The 22,500-nt window shown below is 40.6% G+C and overlaps 1 protein-coding gene across 10 annotated transcripts in view; it reads right to left on the minus strand.

The window, feature by feature from the left end:
- Positions 1-22,500, minus strand: part of LOC135207200 (daf-12-interacting protein 1-like) — a 645,343-nt gene that overhangs the window by 404,991 nt on the left and 217,852 nt on the right. For 2 of the 10 annotated variants that reach the window (XM_064238789.1, XM_064238788.1), the window contains exon 1: positions 8,600-11,980. The exons of the other annotated variants lie outside the window; for them this stretch is intronic. In XM_064238789.1, the coding sequence (XP_064094859.1) occupies positions 8,600-10,802 (2,203 nt within the window). In that variant the 5' untranslated portion in view covers positions 10,803-11,980. Of the gene's footprint in view, positions 1-8,599; positions 11,981-22,500 lie in introns of those variants that run through there. 10 annotated transcript variants of the gene reach the window in all.

A 22,500-nucleotide genomic window follows, 5' to 3' on the forward strand; every position in this document is an offset into this window, starting at 1 on the left:
TCGCATTATCATAGACTGAAACTTCCATATACCCAAAGTAAACGAATCATGAAAGAGAGAGAGAGAGATACAAGGATTAGGATGTCTCAAAGACTTATTAAATAAGTCCATCATGATGAGTGAGAGAGAGAGAGGCCAGAAGGAGTTACAAGGATTAGGATGTCTCAGACTTATTAGTCCATCCAATGAGACATCATATGAGAGAGAGAGAGAGAGAGAGAGGAGAGAGAGAGAGAGAGAGATGGAACCACTTATTGACTCTCCAAAGTACTGCTTGTTTTGCAAAATGGTTAAGCTTCCTTAAACTTACTCTACGAGAATATGAAGTAGAAGAAAGTCTCATGATCAGGTTCCCCTTTGAACTGGAAAATTCTGGAACAAAAACTGGAAAACACTGGAATAAAAACTGAGGAGTCCAATTTCCAAAATGCACTTCCAGGCCACGTGCGAGAAAATATCGGTTAATGATTCCTCTCTTTTAAGAAGGAAAACACTTACTGAGCAAATAATTAACATGCAGTATGCTCTTAAGTCGATGAAAAAGGCGTCCGACCCCCAGCTTACTCGGGACGCATGCAAGATTTTCCCGTCATGCATAAGTTGTAAACATTACATTCCTGATATTTAACGTAAAATAAAACGTGCTAAAATCTATGGTCAAATGGAGTCTCGTTTCACCAACGAAAATCAAAATAAATACGCCATACTTTTCTTATAAATCATTTTTCTATAATGTTTAACATGCACATTATCTATTTATTTTTTTTTTACATTTTCATTCTATTAAAAAAATCTTAAATTTCCTAACTTTAACTCAAAGTGAAACACCATTTTCAGATCTTTATTTAGGCTCTTCCATAGACCTTTCCCACCCCCCCCCCACCCCCCCCACCCCCCCCAAAAACACCCCAGCCCAACAAAAATAGTTTTGTAGGCTTACTCCCCGAGTGAGTGAAAACGGCTATACAGTATATTTCTTACTGCCTTCATTAGCTAATAAAAGGAGCTAGCCCACTTCCATTATGGTGATTAGGTCATCACTGCGAACATTATCATGAACATCACAGTTTTATAAGTATGGAAATAAAGGTAAATCGAAATCTAAACAATAACAAAGCAATTCTTTACCTTCATTCATAAGATCAGAATTAGGTCATCTGATTCTATTTGCACTCCCCTTAGGAAATACGTTAACTTTATTTACAGCTATGCTTATAACTAATGCTACATGATTGAATAGGATTTCGTTCAAAATTCACAGATTTGAACATCAATGTACAGGTGCATATAATTACATATAAACAAATATATATTCATAATATATATATATATATATATATATATATATATATATATATATATATATATATATATATATATATAAATGAATCACGAAAATATGGAACGTGATGAATATATGAATAAAGACAAAATCCACGAAGGAAAGTGAAACAATGGAGTAACGCTGCGAGGCCTTTCGACTTCTCGTCCTTTACTTCTACGCTAAGTCGAAAGGCCTCACAGCAGCACCCCATTGTCTCACTTTCCTTTGTTGATTTTGTCTGGATTTATATATACGTATGTATATGCATTCAGAGAGAGAGAGAGAGAGAGAGAGAGAGAGAGAGAGAGAGGATTCTGACCCATAACCAACGTCTCTCAAAGAACTGCTACACGAGTGACCTTTTTTTCTCCTCATTCTATCTCTCAAAAGAAAATACCCAGAGAGAGAGAGAGAGAGAGAGAGAGAGAGAGAGGGCGGATGCCGCCACTCCTATACTAATCCCATCTGATCATCATAATCATAATGAATCATCCCCGGCGATGAACAGATAGATGAGCGGAATGCAGCAGCGCAACACCAGACCAACCACCGACTAATCAAGTCAGTGAGGATACATACTACACCATCGTTTGTTCCCATCAATGGGGAGGACGTCCAACAGCCGCTTGCTGTTCCCGCGCCGTCCCCCCCCCCTCGCAGAGTCATTCATAACCATCACGGGAACACTTTCTACAGTTTCTGTCGTTCGCGATGACGGATGAACTTTTATTGCGGGGACAAAGATGGATGATATCTTCTCGTTCGTCATCATTACCCGTTTTCAAAAAATAGTTTAGCATCTTTCCGTGGACGAGCGCTCCCTTCGCAGAGCGTATGAAACATCTGCTCAAAATGTGATACTGATGAAACACTATCACCATGTTGCGACTTTTTTCTCCACTAGGTATTCTTTAAACACCTCTCTAGAGAGAGTATAAAACATCTGCTTTAAATATTATTAATATAACAAGATAATCATTTCAGTCCTGCTTCATTTCTTCACGAGGTATATACACTTACATAACAAAAGGTGCACATATACTAAATTCGAACATCGCAGATCCAGCCAGGTATGAATGAGCAATTATACCTTTTCTGAACAGAAAGAATTACCAAATAAACTGCAACTAAAGAAAGAAGATTAATTACCCGCTCTACTGGACAGCACAGAACCCGTTAAATAATAATCGCGCAAATACAGGAAAGGACGCATGAAATGAATCGAAGAAATGAAGGAAATGAATGAAACAAAAGACAAACCCACGAAAAAAAAATCCTGGGACGGATTTGCTCGAGATTTCAGTTACAGGGGCAAAGGATTTTTTTTATTAATGAATAAATGAATGAATGAATGATTTTTTTTTTTTGAGAGGAACACCACAGCACTAAGACCAATAGCTCACTCACGCGAAACAAGCAGAATTTCAATTCTCCGGCCAAAATCACTGAAAAAACTCCACACATTTTTTATTTCCTTACAGCATGAAAGCGTAGGGACAGCGTATTTACCTAAATCTCGAAGTATCTGCATTTTATTCTTGTTTAAGAAAATAAGTCATCGTTTGAATTTACGAAAATTAAATCTCCTTATATGTTCTATTTTTAGTTCCTTAATGCGAAGACAGACGGATCAATTTATTTACTGAACGACCGTGATAACCTCTGCATTAAAAATAAATCTTCAGAAATTAGTTATCGCAGCGCTTAGTAAGCTCCTTAAGACTGCCGATATACAGGGTGTCCATAAGTCCAGTACCATTCTAAGCAATAAATGCTTGTAATGGTACTGGGACTTTATGGACAGTGTATAATACGCTGAGGTTCCATTGTATGCTAATGTTCTCTCTGTTCAATGCTGATTATAAACAATCTCAAATGTGTTTATAATTCTTCCCTAACTTTTGGTTAACTATGTAATACTTGCAATCATAACCTACGACTATTATCATCGAAAATAGCAAATTAAAAATGGCTTATTTATGGTAACAATAGTGTTTTAATCAGACCTTCATTATACCCAATACATTCCTAGTCATAAAAACAAGTGAAAAACTCACAGACAACAATGACAGGAATTTTATCGTCTCCCCTTCTATTCGTCCCAACAACGACGTGATAGCTGGATTATCTAATCTACCTGTAAGTAGCCTCTTCGACTGGTCATCAACAGCACAGTTCTGGTCACAATCATTCCCTAATACAAATTTTGTCCCAACATAACCAAAGCGTTCAGCTTTAACGCATCATTTTCAGAAAAGTTTCCCAAAGTTGAAAAGTCCCGTAGTAGGGGATTATAGTGCCATCAGTGCACCTCATGGGGTGTACTGTAGGCATTACTCAAACAGGTTCCTTGCAGCAGGTCCCTAGTTGCGACCCCTTTCAAATCTTTTACTGTACCTCTGTTCATATTCTCTAACTTCCTACTAATTTCCTAAGAATTGTTTCATAGTGCAACTGCTTTGAGGTTTTCCTCCTGTTACACCTTTCTAACCTCATAGGTCCCAGTGCTTGCCCTTTGGCTAAAATTCTACACGCTTTCCTTCCAAGCTGAAACGAAGGGTTATAGGTATCAATCAGGTCTGTAAGTTCTCACGCAATACTGCACTTAAACCTAAACTCATTTCCAATCCCTTCTAAATGTCAAAGTCACGACAGCTCCTGAGACAACATCGTTCCATTTACGGTATCATCTTTTATCTTCTTCGGAATAGCTGTTATCTTTTCAATGGCAGTCTTATCATAACTATCGTCAACTACTCAGCAGATCCCTATGGAGACAGAATTATCAAGAAGGAGGTGATAAAACTCTCTGACTATGTACATTTTATATATATATATATATATATATATATATATATATATATATATATGTGTGTGTGTGTGTGTGTGTGTGTGTGTGTGTGTATGTATATATATACACATATATATATATATATATATATATATATATATATATAATATACAGTATTATGTTGAGGTGTCGAATGACCAAATACACACCGTTTCATTTATAAACTTCTATTCATATAACCCTCCATTGGTATGCACCTAATGTAGCTTTTTGTCCTGCCACCACCAGTCTTCCTGGGCGAGAGGCTCCAAGGTCGCTCTTAATATAACTCCAATTATATCTCGCTACTTTTTTTATGATAAAGGTTAATTTTTAAATGGACGTTCATTCAATACATGCACATATATCCACACACGTACCATACCTTACCATTTGCAGTGAAGATGCAAAGTATCAGTGTTCTACCTATATGTACAGAAGCATCAAGAAAGGTCTAACAGAAATTAAGTTACATGGGTAGTGTTGTCAGTGCATCTAACGTGTTGCACAGTAGGCATTACTTCGGCCCCTAGTTCCAACCTCATTCATTCCTTTTAGTGTACCTCCGTTCATATTCTCTTGCTTCTATCTTACTTTCCACTTACCACCTCCTCCTCTATTTCATAGAGCAACTGCTTTGAGGTCTTCCTCCTGTTACGCATTTCAAACCTATTTAATCGGCATTACCCTTTAAGCGCTGAATGGCCTCATTGGTCCCAGCGCCTGGCCGTTGGGATAAATTTTGTATTCCCTTCCATTCCAACTTAGTTCATGTCTCATTCCTGATCTCTAATGCAGAGCTGGATACAAGGAGTGGTTTAAGATAAGGAATACCTGCCCTAAGTAAAAGAAAAAAAAAAATAACGTACGACGCTTATCAATACTTTTAAAATACATCAATCTAGACGACTGTATCCATATCAGAGAGTTAGATAAGTGCTTGCATGCAGGGTGCAGCGGATCTATTTAGAACTTATTGACCGCTTCGTGATAGGAGATTAATTCCGAGTCTCGGAGTGCATGCAAGATTAATTAAGACGCTATGAATGTCAAATGAAATTCAACACTCCACAGTAAGGAGTGTTGAATTGCCTCCGGGGTTAAATTCCACGAGCTACATCATCCAATTTGGATAATGTAACTCGTGCCCCCTGCTTTTAAAGTGTATAACAGTGTGATAATACACTTGGGAGTAAAATTTAGCTCTAATCGAGAGGGTCAAATGACACAAGGGTCGAGACGGTCAGGACTGAAACTGTACAAAAACCATATCTAACTCTGAGATACAGATCGCTAATTAAAAAAAATGTGGATAAAATGAATAACATTATAACAAAAACATAAGAGAGAGAGAGAGAGAGAGAGAGAGAGAGGCAGTAAACCATGTGTCTTGCATTAGACGTGAAAGATCGTTCGAGTATACATGGATATTTATTTGTGTGTGTGCATATATATATATATATATATATATATATATATATATATATATATATATATATATATATATATATATATATACACTACGTATATGTGTATTGCATTCCTAAACTCAAGCGGCTAAAAAAAGAAGAAGAAGAAGAAACGACGCAAAATCTCTGATAATTTCTGGTCCATCCCCTGAAATCGGTTATATTTCTTATCGTTTTTTCCCCCGACCGCTAATTACCAGCGACGTTAATAAACGATTCATTTTCAGTTGCAATGAAGCGCGGAATGCAAAGAAAACGAGCGTGGACGCTAATTATATAGCGCAACAGAATTCTCACGAGCTAAAACACCACCATTCGGGCCAATTGATTCTCGGCGAAAAATGCTGGACGAGAAAGTAGAGAGAGAGAGAGAGAAAAAAAAAAAACTTGGCACGATTCGCCTGCAATTAAGATGAATGAGACTTTTTTTTCTTTTCTTATGCTGAACATCGTAAGTAGTTTCTGAACATTGCTTTGTAGCCTACTTCCTACGGACAGACGATTTTCTCCTGTAAAACATCAAGACCCATATGAGTAACCTTGATATGGTCGGATATACAAATATGTCTACTACCTTCCTCAGTACGTGGTTTGATGAGAGAGAGAGAGAGAGAGAGATCGCATACTTTCACGTGATAACTGCGATGAGATTTCCGGGAGGGCTTCATACTCCCCCAACCCGCAAAAAAAAAAAAAAAAAAAAAAAAAAAAAAAAAAAAAACGTGAAAGTAACAGAGTTTCATGGGACCCTATTTCTCTTGACATACACACACACACACACACACACACACATATATATATATATATATATATATATATATATATATATATATAGAGGCAGTCATTCATTCATGATGTTTGGTCATTACCTTGCCTTTCTTAAATGACATTCATCTCTGTACAACGAAACTCATGGCATTAGGGTGTTAAATACTCTAATATTGATTCTAAGTTGTGATGGTGTCATTTCTTTTCCAACACGGAATTAATGCTTGCTAATGTTGTACCTTTCTATAGTACACCAAAATGCTACCCCATCACTACTCAAATCATTTCAGACCTCCCGGCTTTATATCTTCAGACAAGTAACCTGTTTCTTGGTATCAGCTAAAGCCTGATATTAATAAGAACCGATACGAAAAATTGTATTGGGTCTCTGGAGCCAAAAGTCAAAGTCAGAAGTCAAAATTCTTTATTCCATGAAAATAGTTATTACATACATTCATTATTCATAATCAAAGTTCATTATTCATTTTACATAATAAGCAATATTCATGATCAAAGTTCTTATTTCTGCTAAGTGGTATATTGTAATACAGAAATGCAATAACATTTTCGACTCTATGCAACAGAATGCGGTAAAATCAACAACGTCTAACGTCATAAAAGGAATGCGATCCTTAAAACAGCCAAGTTCATCCTCACAGGATTAAACTTTCCAGTCAATAAAACAATAAATGGGCTAATTCTAAGAAAGAGAACATGTCGACAGAGTGGCAGGGCCAATTACCACGGAAGAAATGTTCGCTTTCATTTCTGTAATCATCTCTCTCGACATTTTTCTCATAACACACTGAAATATGCTGAAGAGAAAAAGGGGAGCTGGCCCCCTGCAAGTATATGGCTCACACAAGCACAAGCACCACTTCCCATACAGATAAATCTGAAAGCCTATCAATGCAATTCTCGTCTGTGTATTAAAACCCGAATCCGAGCAGAGTGTCTGACAAGCAGGCTGCATTTTACTCTTTAATGGCTGACCTTCAGTAAATCAATACTCGGTGGCAGAACCTGATCATTCCTCCGCGATGTTATGGGAAATGTGCTTCAAAGAAAATAAACACGTATAAAATGCACAACTGAGTTTCCTGTACAGCGTATAATGCTGTATGAAGCTCTCAGCCGTGGCCCGGTTGTAGGGCCTGTGTTGTTGGCACGGCTAGCGGTGCCAGACGCACGATCGTGGCTAACTTCAACCTTGAATAAAATAAAAACTATACTCCCGGCCTTTCTTCTTCTCTCTTTCCCCCTCTATTTCGAGCAAGAAGAAGCTATCACTGATGAGATTTCTACGCAGTCATTAAACTGAGGCACCCCCCCCCCCCCCACCCCCCCCCCACCCGACCCCCGGGACAACCACAGCCGTCACCTGCGCTAATGACTTTCTTGGGGGTCTAGCGAGGATTACCTCTCTCCCCCAGCCCCCCTACCCATGTGCCAGTGGTTAACGAATCAAAGTAATGAAAAGAACATCATCGGATTCTCCTAATACAAGCAATACTGAATATGTACATAAATGAAGAAAACGGGATTTACCTATAGAAATATGGCACAACTCGATTAAATCTTATAGTTGGCTTCTATCGCCTTTGTTCAATATGAACTAAAATCAGTTCGCAACGAAGAGAGAGGAACAACCGTCACTCGCTGCCGTTACTAAAACGTCATATCTCGGGAGATCTGACGCTCGCTCAGCGTCCTTCAAAAAGAATTATTAAGTACAAGAAGTATATTTCAGTCGTTCTAAGAACTCCTCAACTCCGTCCATCCCAACAGACCCAGTTCCCAGTTAACATACTCCAGTCTCACAGCGGCAGGAAGTTGACAGGAAGAGGGAGGGTTCAGGATGGGGGAGACAGAAGGATATCTCGTGACCTGCCTTTAGCACGTTCAAACACACACACACACATACACAAATCTCCTCTTCTCAACACGTGATAAAAACTGAAAAGTGCGTATTATTTTTAACAGGTGATTTAACCACAGTAATCTACAAATGAATAGCAAAGACAGACAGAAAACACAGTACCTTAAATACACGACAAATTTATATGTTTTAAATCGTTAAGAGGAATTTAATCTGGTAAATATTTTATTAAAACCACACAAATGAACACACAAGAATATTTTATTTTACCATGACCACTAACCACCATAAAACGGATAACATATGGGATGGTAGGTATTGATAATTACCTTTATCAACGAACAATATGGCCGGTTTCTTGGTCCCTCCCCTCGTCTTGTCCGTGTCCATTTTCCTCTTGGTTCTTCTCTCGCTGTTCGTTGCCTCTTCCTCTCTCTTCTTGAATTTGGCCTCGTCGAGGCACTTCATCTCTTTCTTGAGGGCGACGTCCTTCTTCAGCTGCTTTTCGGGCACCTTTTTCAGAGGTCTGGGCGAGGTTTTCAAAGAGGTCGCCGCTGGCTTGGCCTTATTCTCTCGTTCCAAACCTTTGGCTTCTATGGCCTTCTCTTTCAGCGTCTTCTTTCCAAATGGCTTGAGCATTGGCTTCTCCATCACTTCGATACTTTCCATCTCCTCCTCCCCTTTATCATCAGCCTCCTTCTCCTCCCCCTCCTGCTCCTTGGCCTTTCCCGATATGTCGCTGAGGTCAGGAAGAGGAGGAGGAGGGACTCCCGTAGCGCTGGCATCCATCAACGCGACATTTTCGACAGTGCCGTCGGGTGCCAATGCGACAACGAGCGTGGCATCTTCCATGGTGTGGTCAAGATCGCCATCCGGCTGCTCTGTCCCGCCCGCGTCGACCATGCACCGATCATCCGAGATGCTGTCTTCGTCTCTCATACTCTGGTCCGCCGCAGCATCTTCGGGACCATGAGCAGCCTGGATGGAAGAAGCAGCCCGAGGCATCGTGTCCACCTGTGACGACAGGTGGTGGCGACTTTCGCCGGCAAAAACTATATTTTCACTGACGTTCATTTCACTCTTCCTGGCCAGTTCGCGGTCTCCCGCGACCGCAGCCACGACACTTTCCTTCTCTTCTCTCTTTCCCCTCGAATGTTCTGCATCATTTCCATCCACGGCTCCTCCTTCTTCTTCTTGCACGTTGTATTCCCCCTCCACGGACTCTTCTTCCATACAGACATCTTTCCCATCAACATCAACAGCATCAACATCATCTTCGCCCACCACAATCATCTCATTGTCATCTGTCGCATCCATTTCGCTGACGTTGCACTCCATGGCATTCGTCTCCTCCGCAACCTGGGCACTCATGGCACTCTCCAGGCTCCTCTCGATGCTTTTACCCAGGTCGGTTTCATCTATTACGTCTTTCTCAGTCGCATTCCTCCCGACGTCCATCTCTTTCAGCATTTTCTCGACGTCTTTGATCGGGTCCCTCTGAAAGGCCTGCAGTGAACTTGGACGGAGTTTTTTATTGCTTAAAGGAACGATCGAAGAGACACCACCCGCCGGCGTTATCTTTCGAACCTGCTGCTTGGCAGAACTCTTCGAGGCGGGTTTCTCGAGAGATTTCCCACTGCGGTCTTTCGAGGACGACCTGCGAGCAGAGGTCGTGCTCGAACTGTTAGAAGTGGACGTTTTCGTATTCACCGCTTCTCCCATTTTCGCCGAAATGACCGGAAGTTCTTTCACGCTCATTTTCTTTGGTTTGATTTCGTTCTCCGAGTTACTCCTCTCCGTCGACTTCTTCCTTTTGGGGATGATGACGACGATGCCTTTGGTGTCCAGCTTGGTACTGCCATGTTCGAGAGGCTTCTTTTTGTTGGCGGTCGTCGCGTTTTCCTCGGCCGGCCTCCTGCTCCTCGAGTTCTCCCGGTTGGCCCTCCTCTCGGTGCTTCTCCGGTTCTCGTTCATCTTCTCCCTCGCCTCTTTCCCTTCTCTCTTCCTGTCCCTCTGCATCGGCGGCGGCGGCGCCGCCTTCAGGCTGATCGTCTCGCCCCTATCAGCCGGCCCTCCAGGGGCAGTTGTCACGCCCTTTGCAATGGGAGGGAGTCTGTCTGTGTTCCTGAGCCGCGTTGGCGAGGCGATCTTCGTCTGAGGTATTGATCTCTTCGGTGATGATGATGATGATGAGGAGGAGGAGGAGTTCGAGCCCGAGGTTGAGGTGGGCAGTTTGGAGGGCGGAAGGGCCGGCGGCACCTGGCCATCTGCAGGTTCAGATACCTGAGTGCAAGGAGGGAGAGACGTCGTTGTCTGCTTCACCGGCTGCGACGGAGGGCATGGCACTCCCGAAGGAGGCAGGAGGGCCGTGTGTTTGGGAGAATTTGGGGGTTGGGGCTGACCTGAGACCTGCGTTCCAGGTCGACTGTGGGACTGAGTGACCTGCTGGAATGCATGCCTGGTGGGGGTAGGACTGCGATGCACAGGTGGCGGTTTGTACCAAGTCGTGGTGGGGGCATTTTTGATGGGCATGGTTAAAATGTCTGGAGTGTGAGGGTGACAAAACAAAGAAAACTCAAATCATAATACCGATCGCAATCACAAGAAGCCATGCGCCCTCGGCGGTCTCAGTTTGGCATCGCCGAATTGACCCCAAGAGGCGGTAATACCTTCATTTCCGTTACACTGTCGCGAGAGGGGGGGCGGGCCAACAGACACTGATCATTTGTGGAGAGGAAATCACACACCCACCACACATCCATCTCAACTCTGGGCAACGGAACACGCCCACAAGAATGTCAACACACTTGTTACAATCAGATAATGAAGATTAAACTATTTCTGTGGTCCAGTAACATTTTATTCACAAAGTCTACGGCTGGATTTGGCACACAGACAGTTCGTCATGAGAAACATACATCCGTGGTTGGTCTTGATTTAAAAGGAGGGGAGGAGGAGGAGTAGTTGTGGATGAAAAATGGTTGGGTAAACAATCGTAGTCCAGTGGCAACGGAATGGTAGCATATCCAAAAGCAAGCACATAGATAACGGGAATTTTCATTTACACATTAAATCACTCACATTATCCAGAGTTAAACTTTCATTTCTAAAGCGAATTCCTTCGAGCAGATAATAATAAGGCGTTTGGATAACTAAAACAAAGTCAACAGATTTCTTTTCCCAAAACGAAATGAAAAAAAATTACCACAACACCTAAGGCAAATTACGTCGAGCATTTGTTTCCAAGCTCATCATAGAATACCATCATTTCATTGTCTTTACTTTTTTAACACCACAAATAACGCAGTATTTAACATCACTATGATTTAGACATTCCAAAAGGATCCAATGGAAGTCTAACATCATCTCAACAGTAGCATAACGACACACAGACTTCAGCGTACGCCAAATTCCTTGCACAGCAATGTTATACGCATTTTTCCCCTTTCTTTTCACGAGCGGTCACACACGACATCATTTACTACTACAGCGTATGAGTGCGGGACATACGCTCATTCACTTGAAACGTTTCAAAACGTATGAATGCTAACGTCATTATATCAAATCGTGATCAACAGCGACGCTTACATTCCCCGTAGGACCAACACTAATGCGACAATTACGCCGAATAATTGGGCACGTGACCCTACGAGCGGAGCGGTCGCAATGTCTTCCTAACCCTGCCACCTCCTATTCCACACTGACTGAGAAGAACGATACGGAGTCGGTCTGAGTACTGACTCGGGAAGAGAGAGAGAGAGCGAGAGCGGGAGAGAGAGAATTCACTGGCGAGTTCCGAGTCACAACTACCACCCAGACACCCACCCACCCGGTCCCGATGCCACTGGGGGACCTCTCGACCAGTCACACAAACACATACGAACACATTATCTCTCTCTCTCTCTCTCTCTCTCTCTCTCTCTGAGGGAAGAGTGATCCATAGTAACAACTTGACGGTATTTGTCAAGGGCTTCTATAAATAATATTCCGATGTGTCCGTCAATTCACGTTATCTTCCGAAGATCATGTTTCAGCTGCGTTTACGTAAGATTCACGCTACAGAAGTTTGCTGCTCTTGACACAGCTAATCGTTTGCACAGTAAGCAGTAAGTGACCTAAGTAATTGTCGACGCATGATAGTCACACACACACACACAAAATAATAATTCTACAAAGTCATACCCAAACCGAACCAGAATGAATTGGTTTGACCCTGAGGTTATGAAACTATATATATAACTCCGACTGTTAACATTCATAATGTGAATTCATTCGCTATGAAAGAACTAAAATGGCGTTTAGTAGCCTATTCAGCTTCTACAGAGCGTAGTTTTATAAGCAAGAGTTGAAACCGAGGTGATAATATGCGGTCGCCACTAGATTTACAAGTAACTCGATGTATCGCCTTCAGATGCCCCATTACCTGCTACGCACAAGATCGCCATGAGGCGGTGATGCCGAGCGCTTCCAACGACCCCAGGCAAGAAGGAGATCGTGATCTATATAAAGATCTGAATAGGGTGGTATAGAATTTAAGCCAAAGAGCAAGCGCTGTGACCTGAGGTCATTCAGCGCTGAAATGGAAATTGACAGTAAGGAGCTTTGAAAGGTGTAACTGGAGGAAAACCTCTCTGTTGCACCATAAAACATTTGTTAAGAGAGAGGGTGGAAAGTCAGCTGGTGGAAAGAGAATACGAACGGAGGTACAGTAAAACGAATGAGAGGGGTTGCAGCTTAGGGCGAAGGGACGCTGCAATGAACCTTACGTAAAGGCATACTACAGTGTACCGCACGAGGTGCACAGACGCACTACTCCTCTACCGGATATATAGAAAAAAAAAAAAAAAAAAAATAGAAATCTTGTACCGGAAAAACCTTCAAGACGTGACTGAACTCTACGGGGATTTCTCTGAAGCTTTCATTCAATTCGTGGGAAATAATATAGCGAGCGCCAACCATCATCGCTCGTCTTCTTCCAACTTCGGGTAGCATGAAGGAAACCTGTTTTAACTTTGCCACTTCAACGCTTCACAGGGATTTCACGAGCCTCGCTGGTGGTGGTGATGGTGGCGGTGATGTGGGCGTTCGATATTGATCGGCCCTAACAGTTTCCTCCACAATTCTAACCTCCGCTGTTGGTAAATATTGAACGATGCTATTATTCATATCGGAAAAAACTGTGACGTAACGAAAGGAGAATCAGAGCAGGTCTACTTCGCTAAAGTCAGTCGGATATCATTAATTCTTTCAGGAATTGTAGAATTAGTAACTATTATTAGTATTTATTACGATATTAAAATTTCCAAAACTTTATAACAAAACAGTATACCGGATTTTTTTGTTTTATTTTAAAACTGCTCGCCATCATGCCCCGATGATTATATTTTGTAATTCAGACCAGAAAAGACTCCTTTTAAATGTGTGAATATAGAAATTCACAAACTCCCATTTATTACCTCCACTTGGTGGATTACAGCCACTGGAAATGATGTGGAATAACGTAAGTAACGACACACTAAGAGGTCAAACTCGTCCATCTAAATTTCCAACATAAAAGTGACATCTGCCCACAGCATCTCTCTTTCTCCTCCCCCGCCCCTAACCCCATCTCCCCATCTCGTCCACCCTATCTCCCTCCCTGGGAAGGAGCTGGTGGACGTGATGGTTTGATATATGGACCTCCCACCTCCTAACCCCATCCTCTTGCATAACAGAATGTGTATGGGTGTAATATCCTTGGCGCCTCTTATATTTTTGTCTCTGTCTCTTCCAATTCCAGAGCTGCCAGTTTGATGCGTGAATGATAAAATGCTATCTTCCCAAAATCTCTCACAATTTTTATAACAGATATTTGCCCCCATATTGTTCCCCTTTCAAATGACCTAGAGGATCAGTTAAAGGAATATGCTGTCCTTTTTTTTATTTCCTCCTCTCTCGTCGGAAGGGTTGAGGAAAAGAAATATATTTTTGAGGTCGGCGCTTTCTCTCATTCTCTCATAAAACGATATTATGAATAGATTCTTCAAATAAAGAAAAAAAAACGACTGAATCCACAAAACGTTTAAAGCTGAACTCCATCTAAAGACCTCACTCTGAAATCAACTCGTTATAATATTGTAGTCAGTATCCACATGAATATATGACACTTATTTGCCAATTTTAATGGGTAAATACCGCTGCATAACTTTTCATAGATACTTTATCCCCATGTCAACACTTTCTTGCATTACGCTACATCCGAGACATACCAGAAAAATCTATAAATATCGTTTTATTCTGTACTGCCCAGATTAAAACAGACCTCAATTTCAAATATGTCAATACTAACACACTGCAAGAGTCAGAAGGAACTTGCGCCAATGTTTAGCTAAGGACGAGGACTCTGCTCTTCATGTATTATCTTTCATTCAAAATCAACCTCCTTCTGTAACTCCTAATGACTGGGAACATTTCCTCCTCATTCATAGATCATAATTTTGGTTTATAAGATCTAATGAATCCTCGAGGATTTAAGTTATAGACCGCTTACAACTATAAATTTGTTATCGCCTATCTAATTCTCTAATATCTATGCAATGCTTACTCGTCAAGGCTTCACATGCGCACTTACATTACAGTAAATACTGAACTAAAAGGGTCAACCAACTGACTGTTCTTTATCCTTCAAACATCTAAACAAAATACTGAAATCTGTTCCTCAATTAATTCTTACCCCCCGAGCCCCCATACACCCACCGTGTCAAAAAATGAGTGGATCTGTTAACACCTCAAGAGAAAAATCATAAAACACCATCATTATAACACATACACATGTCAACGTAAACAAACAAATGAAACAGATTCCTTTCCAGAAATTCATTAATTAATTGCAGGTACGTCCAGTGTCATGTCTGAGGAACAAATCAGTTCGACAGAGAATCTCGGTGACTACCTCGAATACCAGGTCTCAGTGCTCTAGCAGAAAGTTTAAATCTGGCCTTTATCGTTCTCATTATCATAAGTGTCTTGATAGTTACTTGAGTTTTTAAGGCTCAGTGTGGTGACAATAAAGAAAAACGATTAAAAATACGTTCCCAAACATGACATAAATACAAGGGCTAAGTATACACAGCAAGAATTCTTGTATGGATGTCTAACAGTTCCACCATTAACCGATGAATCAGCAGAATCTCTTCAAGGAATTCTACAGGACCCAAGGGAGGCAAATGAAAAACCAAGATCATAGCTGGAATAAGGATATTATAATGGTACGAGCTTGACGGTGCGCAATACACTGCGCTGGAACCCGTCGCTGCCCTGCCTTGTCTCCCATGGCCTACTGATCCCTTCTGCCTACCCTGCCTCCCCACCCGGGGCAGACAAACAGGTTTGCAGGAGGAGGGTGTGTGTGCGTCATTTCTCCATTACTCTCCCGATCCCCTACCTACCCACCCCAACCCGGGGTGGACAAGCAGGTTAGCAGGGGAAGGCTGAATGTGTCATGTCCCCCTACCCTCACAATTCCCCACATACCCACTCCAACTGGGGCGGACAAACAGGTTTGCAGGAGCAGGGTGGGTATGTAATGTCCCCCTTACCCTCCCGATCCCCTACCTACCCACCCCAACCCAGGGTGGACAAACAGGGTTGCAAGAGGAGGGTGGATGTGTCATGTCTACCTTACCCTCCCGATCCCAAACTTTCCCCACCCACACCGGGGCGGACAAACAAGAAAGATCCACTCGGATTTTATTATTATAGATAGATAGATACAAATGAACGTAAATCAACAGCCCAAATATGTCCATAGAATGACCCCGACCGCCACCGGGAACTTGCAATTAAACGAACCTGAATTTGGGGCGAGGGAAGAGACGCTCCTAAAAGTACCTAATTAAACAATCTCGGTAGACATCAAAGGAAGCAGAACAGGGCTGGGGAGGAGCCGAGGAGGGTGTTGGAAAAAAGGAAAAAAAATGGAGCCCTGAAGAGTCGAGCTTCCTGGCCTGGCAAAGCAACAGGGGGCAAAAATAAAACCAGCCATACCTTTTTGTCCCAAAAGAACTTCCGGCCTCTGAGGAGGAACATTAAATCTTCGGTTTTATCTCGCTTCCTCTCTTCTCCTCTTCAAGCCTCGTCGCCTCCTCCTCCTCCTCCTCCTCACGCGAGCGCTTTGGAAGCAGTTGGGCTGTTTAGGCCAGAAGTGGGTGAGGAGTTGCAAACTACGCAATAATGGTGTACTGCTGTCATAGCTTCGCGTTTACAAAGTTCTCACAAACAAAATCACATAATATATAAAAACACACATTAATTTTATATATATATATTAATTATATATAACTATATATATGATATATATATATATATATTATATATATATATATATATATAAATATATATATATATATAAAATATATATATATATATATGCAGAAGCCAGGTACTATGTCGTACCTCTAAGTAAATGGGGATACAATCCACAATGAAGTAAAATCCTCTTGTAGTTTAAAATATATATCTCTTGTACAGGATTAAAGCTTTCGACCATCCACTGTGGTCTTGTTCACTAGTGAACAAGACCACAGTGGATGGTCGAAAGCTTTAATCCTGTACAAGAGATATATATTTTAAACTACAAGAGGATTTTACTTCATTGTGGATTGTATCCCCATATATATATATATTTATATTATATTATATATATATATTTATATAATAGTATATATATAATATATATATATAAGGAGACTGAAGTCTCTCTCTCCAGGTAGGTAACGAATGAGAAAATTACAGAAATGGCGGTATTTTGGTGTTTTTATGGGCTCCTTTTGTAAGATGGAATGCTGTTGTAACAGAACATTTTTACCAGTATATATATACATATATACACACACACACGTGTATATATGTATATATACATATAAATATTCAACTAATGTGCACATAGAAATATATATACATAAGGGAGATGGGACCAAGAGTAAATATTAATAAAACTCTTAGGGAGACAATGAATACTGCTCACCATAATCAAGAATACGCGAATACGGAAAATGCTCTATTCATATCAGCCTGAAATTGATCCAACCCTTCTTTCAGTCAGTGGAAAGAAGATCGGACTAACTGACAGACAGACAGAGAAACCGTTTCACTGTACCTCAGCGAAACGAAGGAAGAAATAATTTAAATGCATTTCCCGAGTTTAATGGTCGCTGGTTCCACTGGAGTCGTGGTACGGGGATCTCGAGAGCGATAAACAACAATGGTTAAGAGCGATATCCCCTCGGGCGCTGTATACAGACGATCACCTGCACTTAAAAGCACATTTTCCATCGGATGGTATTGAAGCCGAATTGCATCTATGTGCCACGAAGAGGGAACGTTGTCTCATCATCCAGAATTTCGTTCACGTGACGTCATGAGATTTGACATTCACGCAACATCTGATTCCCAGGCATATTAAATAACATCGCTGAAAGTGCTTGCCCGTTTTAAGCACTTGCAATATATGCTAAGTATGTATTTATGTTTTCGTGAAAATCTAGCCTATACTCTTGGAAAATGCAGTGAAAATCGCAAAATTCATAGACGCAACGACAAGATTATTGTAAGTCGACAGTTGATACAGAAACAGCCAAACTTCAATCTGAAATTGCTCTGGTATGGTTGTGCATATTGCTGGTTTTCTCTTAATACCCACCAAGACTAAATACATCGAGCTACAAATGTCCTTCATTATCTAAGTCGCTCTACCTCGTAATGAATCAATTTTCTTACATGTTAACCGAAGGGGAATTTTTTAGTCGATAAGAAATTTGTCGGCTAACGGGCGCGAACCAGTGAACCGACAAATTCAATATATATATATATATATATATATATATATATATATATATATATATATATATATATATATATATATATAGCCTTAAATCCACGATAGAAAGATAAGTGAAACATGGATTTGGAACAAGTACTTTCGTAAGATATACTACGAAAGTACATCTTCCACAAGTCCCCATTCTCACTTACCGTTCTACCGTGGATTTAAGGATACTCTCAAGTACGTGTTCCTTCCTGCTACATTGGATATATATAATCATGTGTGTGTGTGAGAGCATTTAGATGTCATGCTGAACCTTTTTCACACGGGGGCCAACTATACTGTGCCATCCGTAAACCTGATCTATTTCCAGATTTCCCACCGACTAACTAACCCACGCGATTAAATGTCAGCTGAAAAGACCACCCGATATGTAGAAACCCCATTTAACGTAATCAGTCTCGTACGGAGGACGGTTTGATAGGGGGGAGAGGGGTGAAAGAGGGGTGGGGGTGAGATAAGGAACCGCAGCCACTGGAGCACACTGCCTGGAGGAGTATAGTGTACATGAAGGTGATCCCCAAAGGATCAGTTCAGCTTTCCCAGGATAAGGCCGAATCAAACCTGAATGTCCGGTCCGAGTGGTATTGCCCCGGTAGAGGAGTTCCTCCAGAAAGGCAGGTGGGGGTGTTTCGTCACGTCAGTACAGTCCCACGCCCGAGATTGCCCTGCTCCTCGCCCATCCAACCCCGCAGCAGCCACCCACACACCCATCTACCCGACCGCCCACCAATAGCTTACTCAATGCTAGATCACATTTCTACCTACAAGCAAAGTTCATTTTTCCAGGAATCAAGAAGTTTTTATATTAGCACAGGCACTCGAATGCATCACGAAAACTGTATTTACAGCACAGCCAATTAGACAAAAAGCAGAGCATCATACATCGTCTGGAATGTTCGCAAAACGCAAAGAAGGAAATACTTCGCCGCACAGCAACTCGAAAGATTGATTCTGCAGCCCTTGCAACACAAACATTGAGGCTGGGATCAATTATTCAGGATAGAGATAAGGCTCTCATGATCCTCAATGAAGAGTCTGATGGAACAAGCAATCTATTATGTCTGTATAGCAGAAGATGGACGGTTATGAAAAAACAAAGGATAAAGTAAAGCTGCAATGGGATACATACATATGCATATATATAATATATATAATATATGTGTATATATATATATATGTATATATATATATATATATATATATATATATATATGTGTGTGTGTGTGTGTGTGTGTGTGTGTGTATGTGTGTATGAACACAGTCACAGCCATGAAGGAAAACTGAAACACTGGAGACGCTAATTTGCTGTGACCAGTTCTTGGTAATAAGACGAATGTACTTAGCATCTCCAGTGTTTCAATTTTCCTTCGTGGCTGTAACTTTGTTTGTATAATCATTACGTTTTTAATTGTTCGTGATTTTAAAATCAAACATATATATGTATGTATATCCTTAAATGCACGGTAGAAAGGTGATAGGAAAATTGGGGACTTGAAACACGAACTTTCGCAGTACATTCTACATTTTCAATTTCACACTGAATATAATAGAAGTTGACAGACCTTTAAATACAAAAACAGATATGTATATCATTTATTTTAATCTCTATAGTTAGGAGAGGCTCCAGAAAATCACGAGTCATCGCACATTCGGATTTTAGTTGCCTAATCGTGGCTGATAACTTCCAATTGGCCTCATACAAAAAGAGCAATCAGCTGAAGTTGAAAGGTGTGGAGCTACCCAGCTTCCTTCTGATCCCAGCAAAAAGAAGGGACTTATCTTCACACAGCAACTATGGGACATCGCCAGCTTTTATCAGAGTTTAAATTCACTGCATCAAGAAGCACCAACTCATATTCAAGTCGTCCAATCTTTGAGTTTTCAGCGAAGAACCTTATTTTATTTTTAGCATAAAGGTGAAGACTTCACAGTCACATTTCTAAACTCTTACGACTCACATGCTGAATCTAACCTCGAGTGGAAGGTGAAAATTGAAGCGAGGTAAAGTAGAAGAAGTTGGACAGCTGGTAAGGAAGAAGCCACAGGAGAGAGTGAACAGTAAAAGTTGGAGAGCAATGCACTTGGGTGCATAAATGACACTTTACAAAAGACTTGGTACAATCTAGTTTGTTGCAAGCACTGTATGTACTAGCGAATAGCTCCGATGGGGGTAGAAGTAACTAATCAGATATCTCTCTCTCTCTCTCTCTCTTCCTCCTCACTTTTCCTTCTTCTCTCCACCCCCTCTCTCTCTCGCTCTCTCCGCACGAAACAAACACACAAGCCATTTAGCAAATGATCAGATCTCTCTCTTACACATCCACACTTTATCCCAAAAAGGCCCCATCCATAATCCCATGGTAAAGTTCAGCCAGGCGAATATATAAACAATGAGTGATTGTGACACAAACCACACGACAGGTTAGATTTCCACCAGAGATGTCTTGCTCAGGAGATTAATCAAGAGGAGACGGCCAGAGAATGATAATACTACATCTCGGAACCATATGTCTCTCTTGTATGTATGTATCATATTCTCTGGGCACTATAACCAAAGGTGTTTATATCAAGATCCAGTTTTTTTTTATGCAGGAGTCTTCCTTGCTAAACCTGGACACGAACTAAATCGAATTTGCTAGTCGTTTCCAATTGTACCCTGATCTGGCAACAAGGCCACTGCTAATTACAGGATTTCCAAGGGAAAAAGAAACGTCTCATTAATATGAACCATTCAATACAATCAAGATATATATATATAGTATATATATATATATACATATATATATATATTATATATATATATTATATATATGTATATATATATAATGAGTGGTAAAAATTTTTCGTTACAACAGAATTCCATCTAATAATTGGAGCCCATAAAAACGACAAAATATAGAAAGAATGCACTGCATTTCAGAGACTGCTGTCTCTCTCTTCAATGCTGTTTCTGCAATATAGTATTTTCTTCTTTATCTTGGCGTTTTTGTGGGCTATTTCTATTATATATATATATATATATATATATATATATATATATATATATATATATATATATATAAATTGTCACCTCAATAGCAGCACCATAACGTATAAAAGTAAAAGACGATAATAGCAATGGCTTTAAAGGCTAATGCGACCTATCCCAGTATAAATGATTTCGCATCCTCTCATTTCTGATTTCGTAAATGTTGTTGTAATTTGTAAAGTGATCTTTCGTCTCAGATTCGGCCCGCAAATCACCGAGACGTGTAGTAGTATCGCACCAGCCTGGTTTTTTCCCCTTTTTTTCAGCAATGTCCCTAGGTTAGGTTAGGTTGGGTTTGGGGAACATAATGAGATTAGTTTCAAGAAGATTCTACAGTTAGGTTTTAAGATACGGCGTCCCGCTTTTTTCAGGGAAGGCATATCCGGGCCTGAATACCACAAGCGTCATCAAATCCTGTATAATTCGTAGACACCAGACTCATAGAAATGAATGTGAGTCGATGCTCCATGGATAGGAGATAAGAGATAGGAGGTAATATTCATTTACATTCTTTTATCGTACTTGGTATGACATCTGCGTCGACTTACTGATAACAAAACGAGAAAAGTACCCTGCGTATAATGTCACAATACTATGTGCACCTGTATTAACTTTTCTTTATTGTGTATACAACAAAGCAAAAAAATATTTCCTTCAAAGGTAAACAAGCGAACTTGTTGTGAATTGAACTAAATATAAAATTTAGGCCAAAGGCCAAGCACTGGGACCTACGAGGTCATTCAGCGCTGAAACGGATATTGAAAGTATAAGGTTTGAAAGGTGTAACAGGAAGAAAACCTCAAAGCAGTTGCACTATGAATCAACTGTTAGGAGAGGGTGGAGAGTAAGGTGGAAGAAAGAGAATGAATAAAGGTACAGTAAAAGGAACGAAAGGGGTTGGGTAAACTTGGTTGAGGTTGATGCATGTAAAGGCGAAAGAATTAGTATAGCCTGCTAAAGACCTATTTTAGTATAGCTCTACTTTCATTGAAATCCAAAAGGGAATATTGAAGTATAATAAAAGAACGGCAATCGTTATGTTACCTGTGCATTTCTGTGGAAAACTGTCTAAAATATACACGGGAAAATCTTATCAGTATCAAAAGCTTCCTTCCATTCAAAGAAATCGATATTGGACTCCTAATAGAGTAGCACTTATATACACAGACAACTGCTCTGCATGTTTGTATAGCATGAACTAAAACGGACTACGAACGGTATCATTTAAAAAAGGAATGAATGTAAAACGTTCGTGTACCAGTACACAAAAATGTACCAGTACATACAAACCGTACTGACACATCACGTTTAAGAATTGAAGAAAGCGTTTCCCTAAT

This window comes from Macrobrachium nipponense, chromosome 32 (genome assembly GCF_015104395.2).
Source record: "Macrobrachium nipponense isolate FS-2020 chromosome 32, ASM1510439v2, whole genome shotgun sequence".
Taxonomy (NCBI): domain Eukaryota; kingdom Metazoa; phylum Arthropoda; class Malacostraca; order Decapoda; family Palaemonidae; genus Macrobrachium; species Macrobrachium nipponense.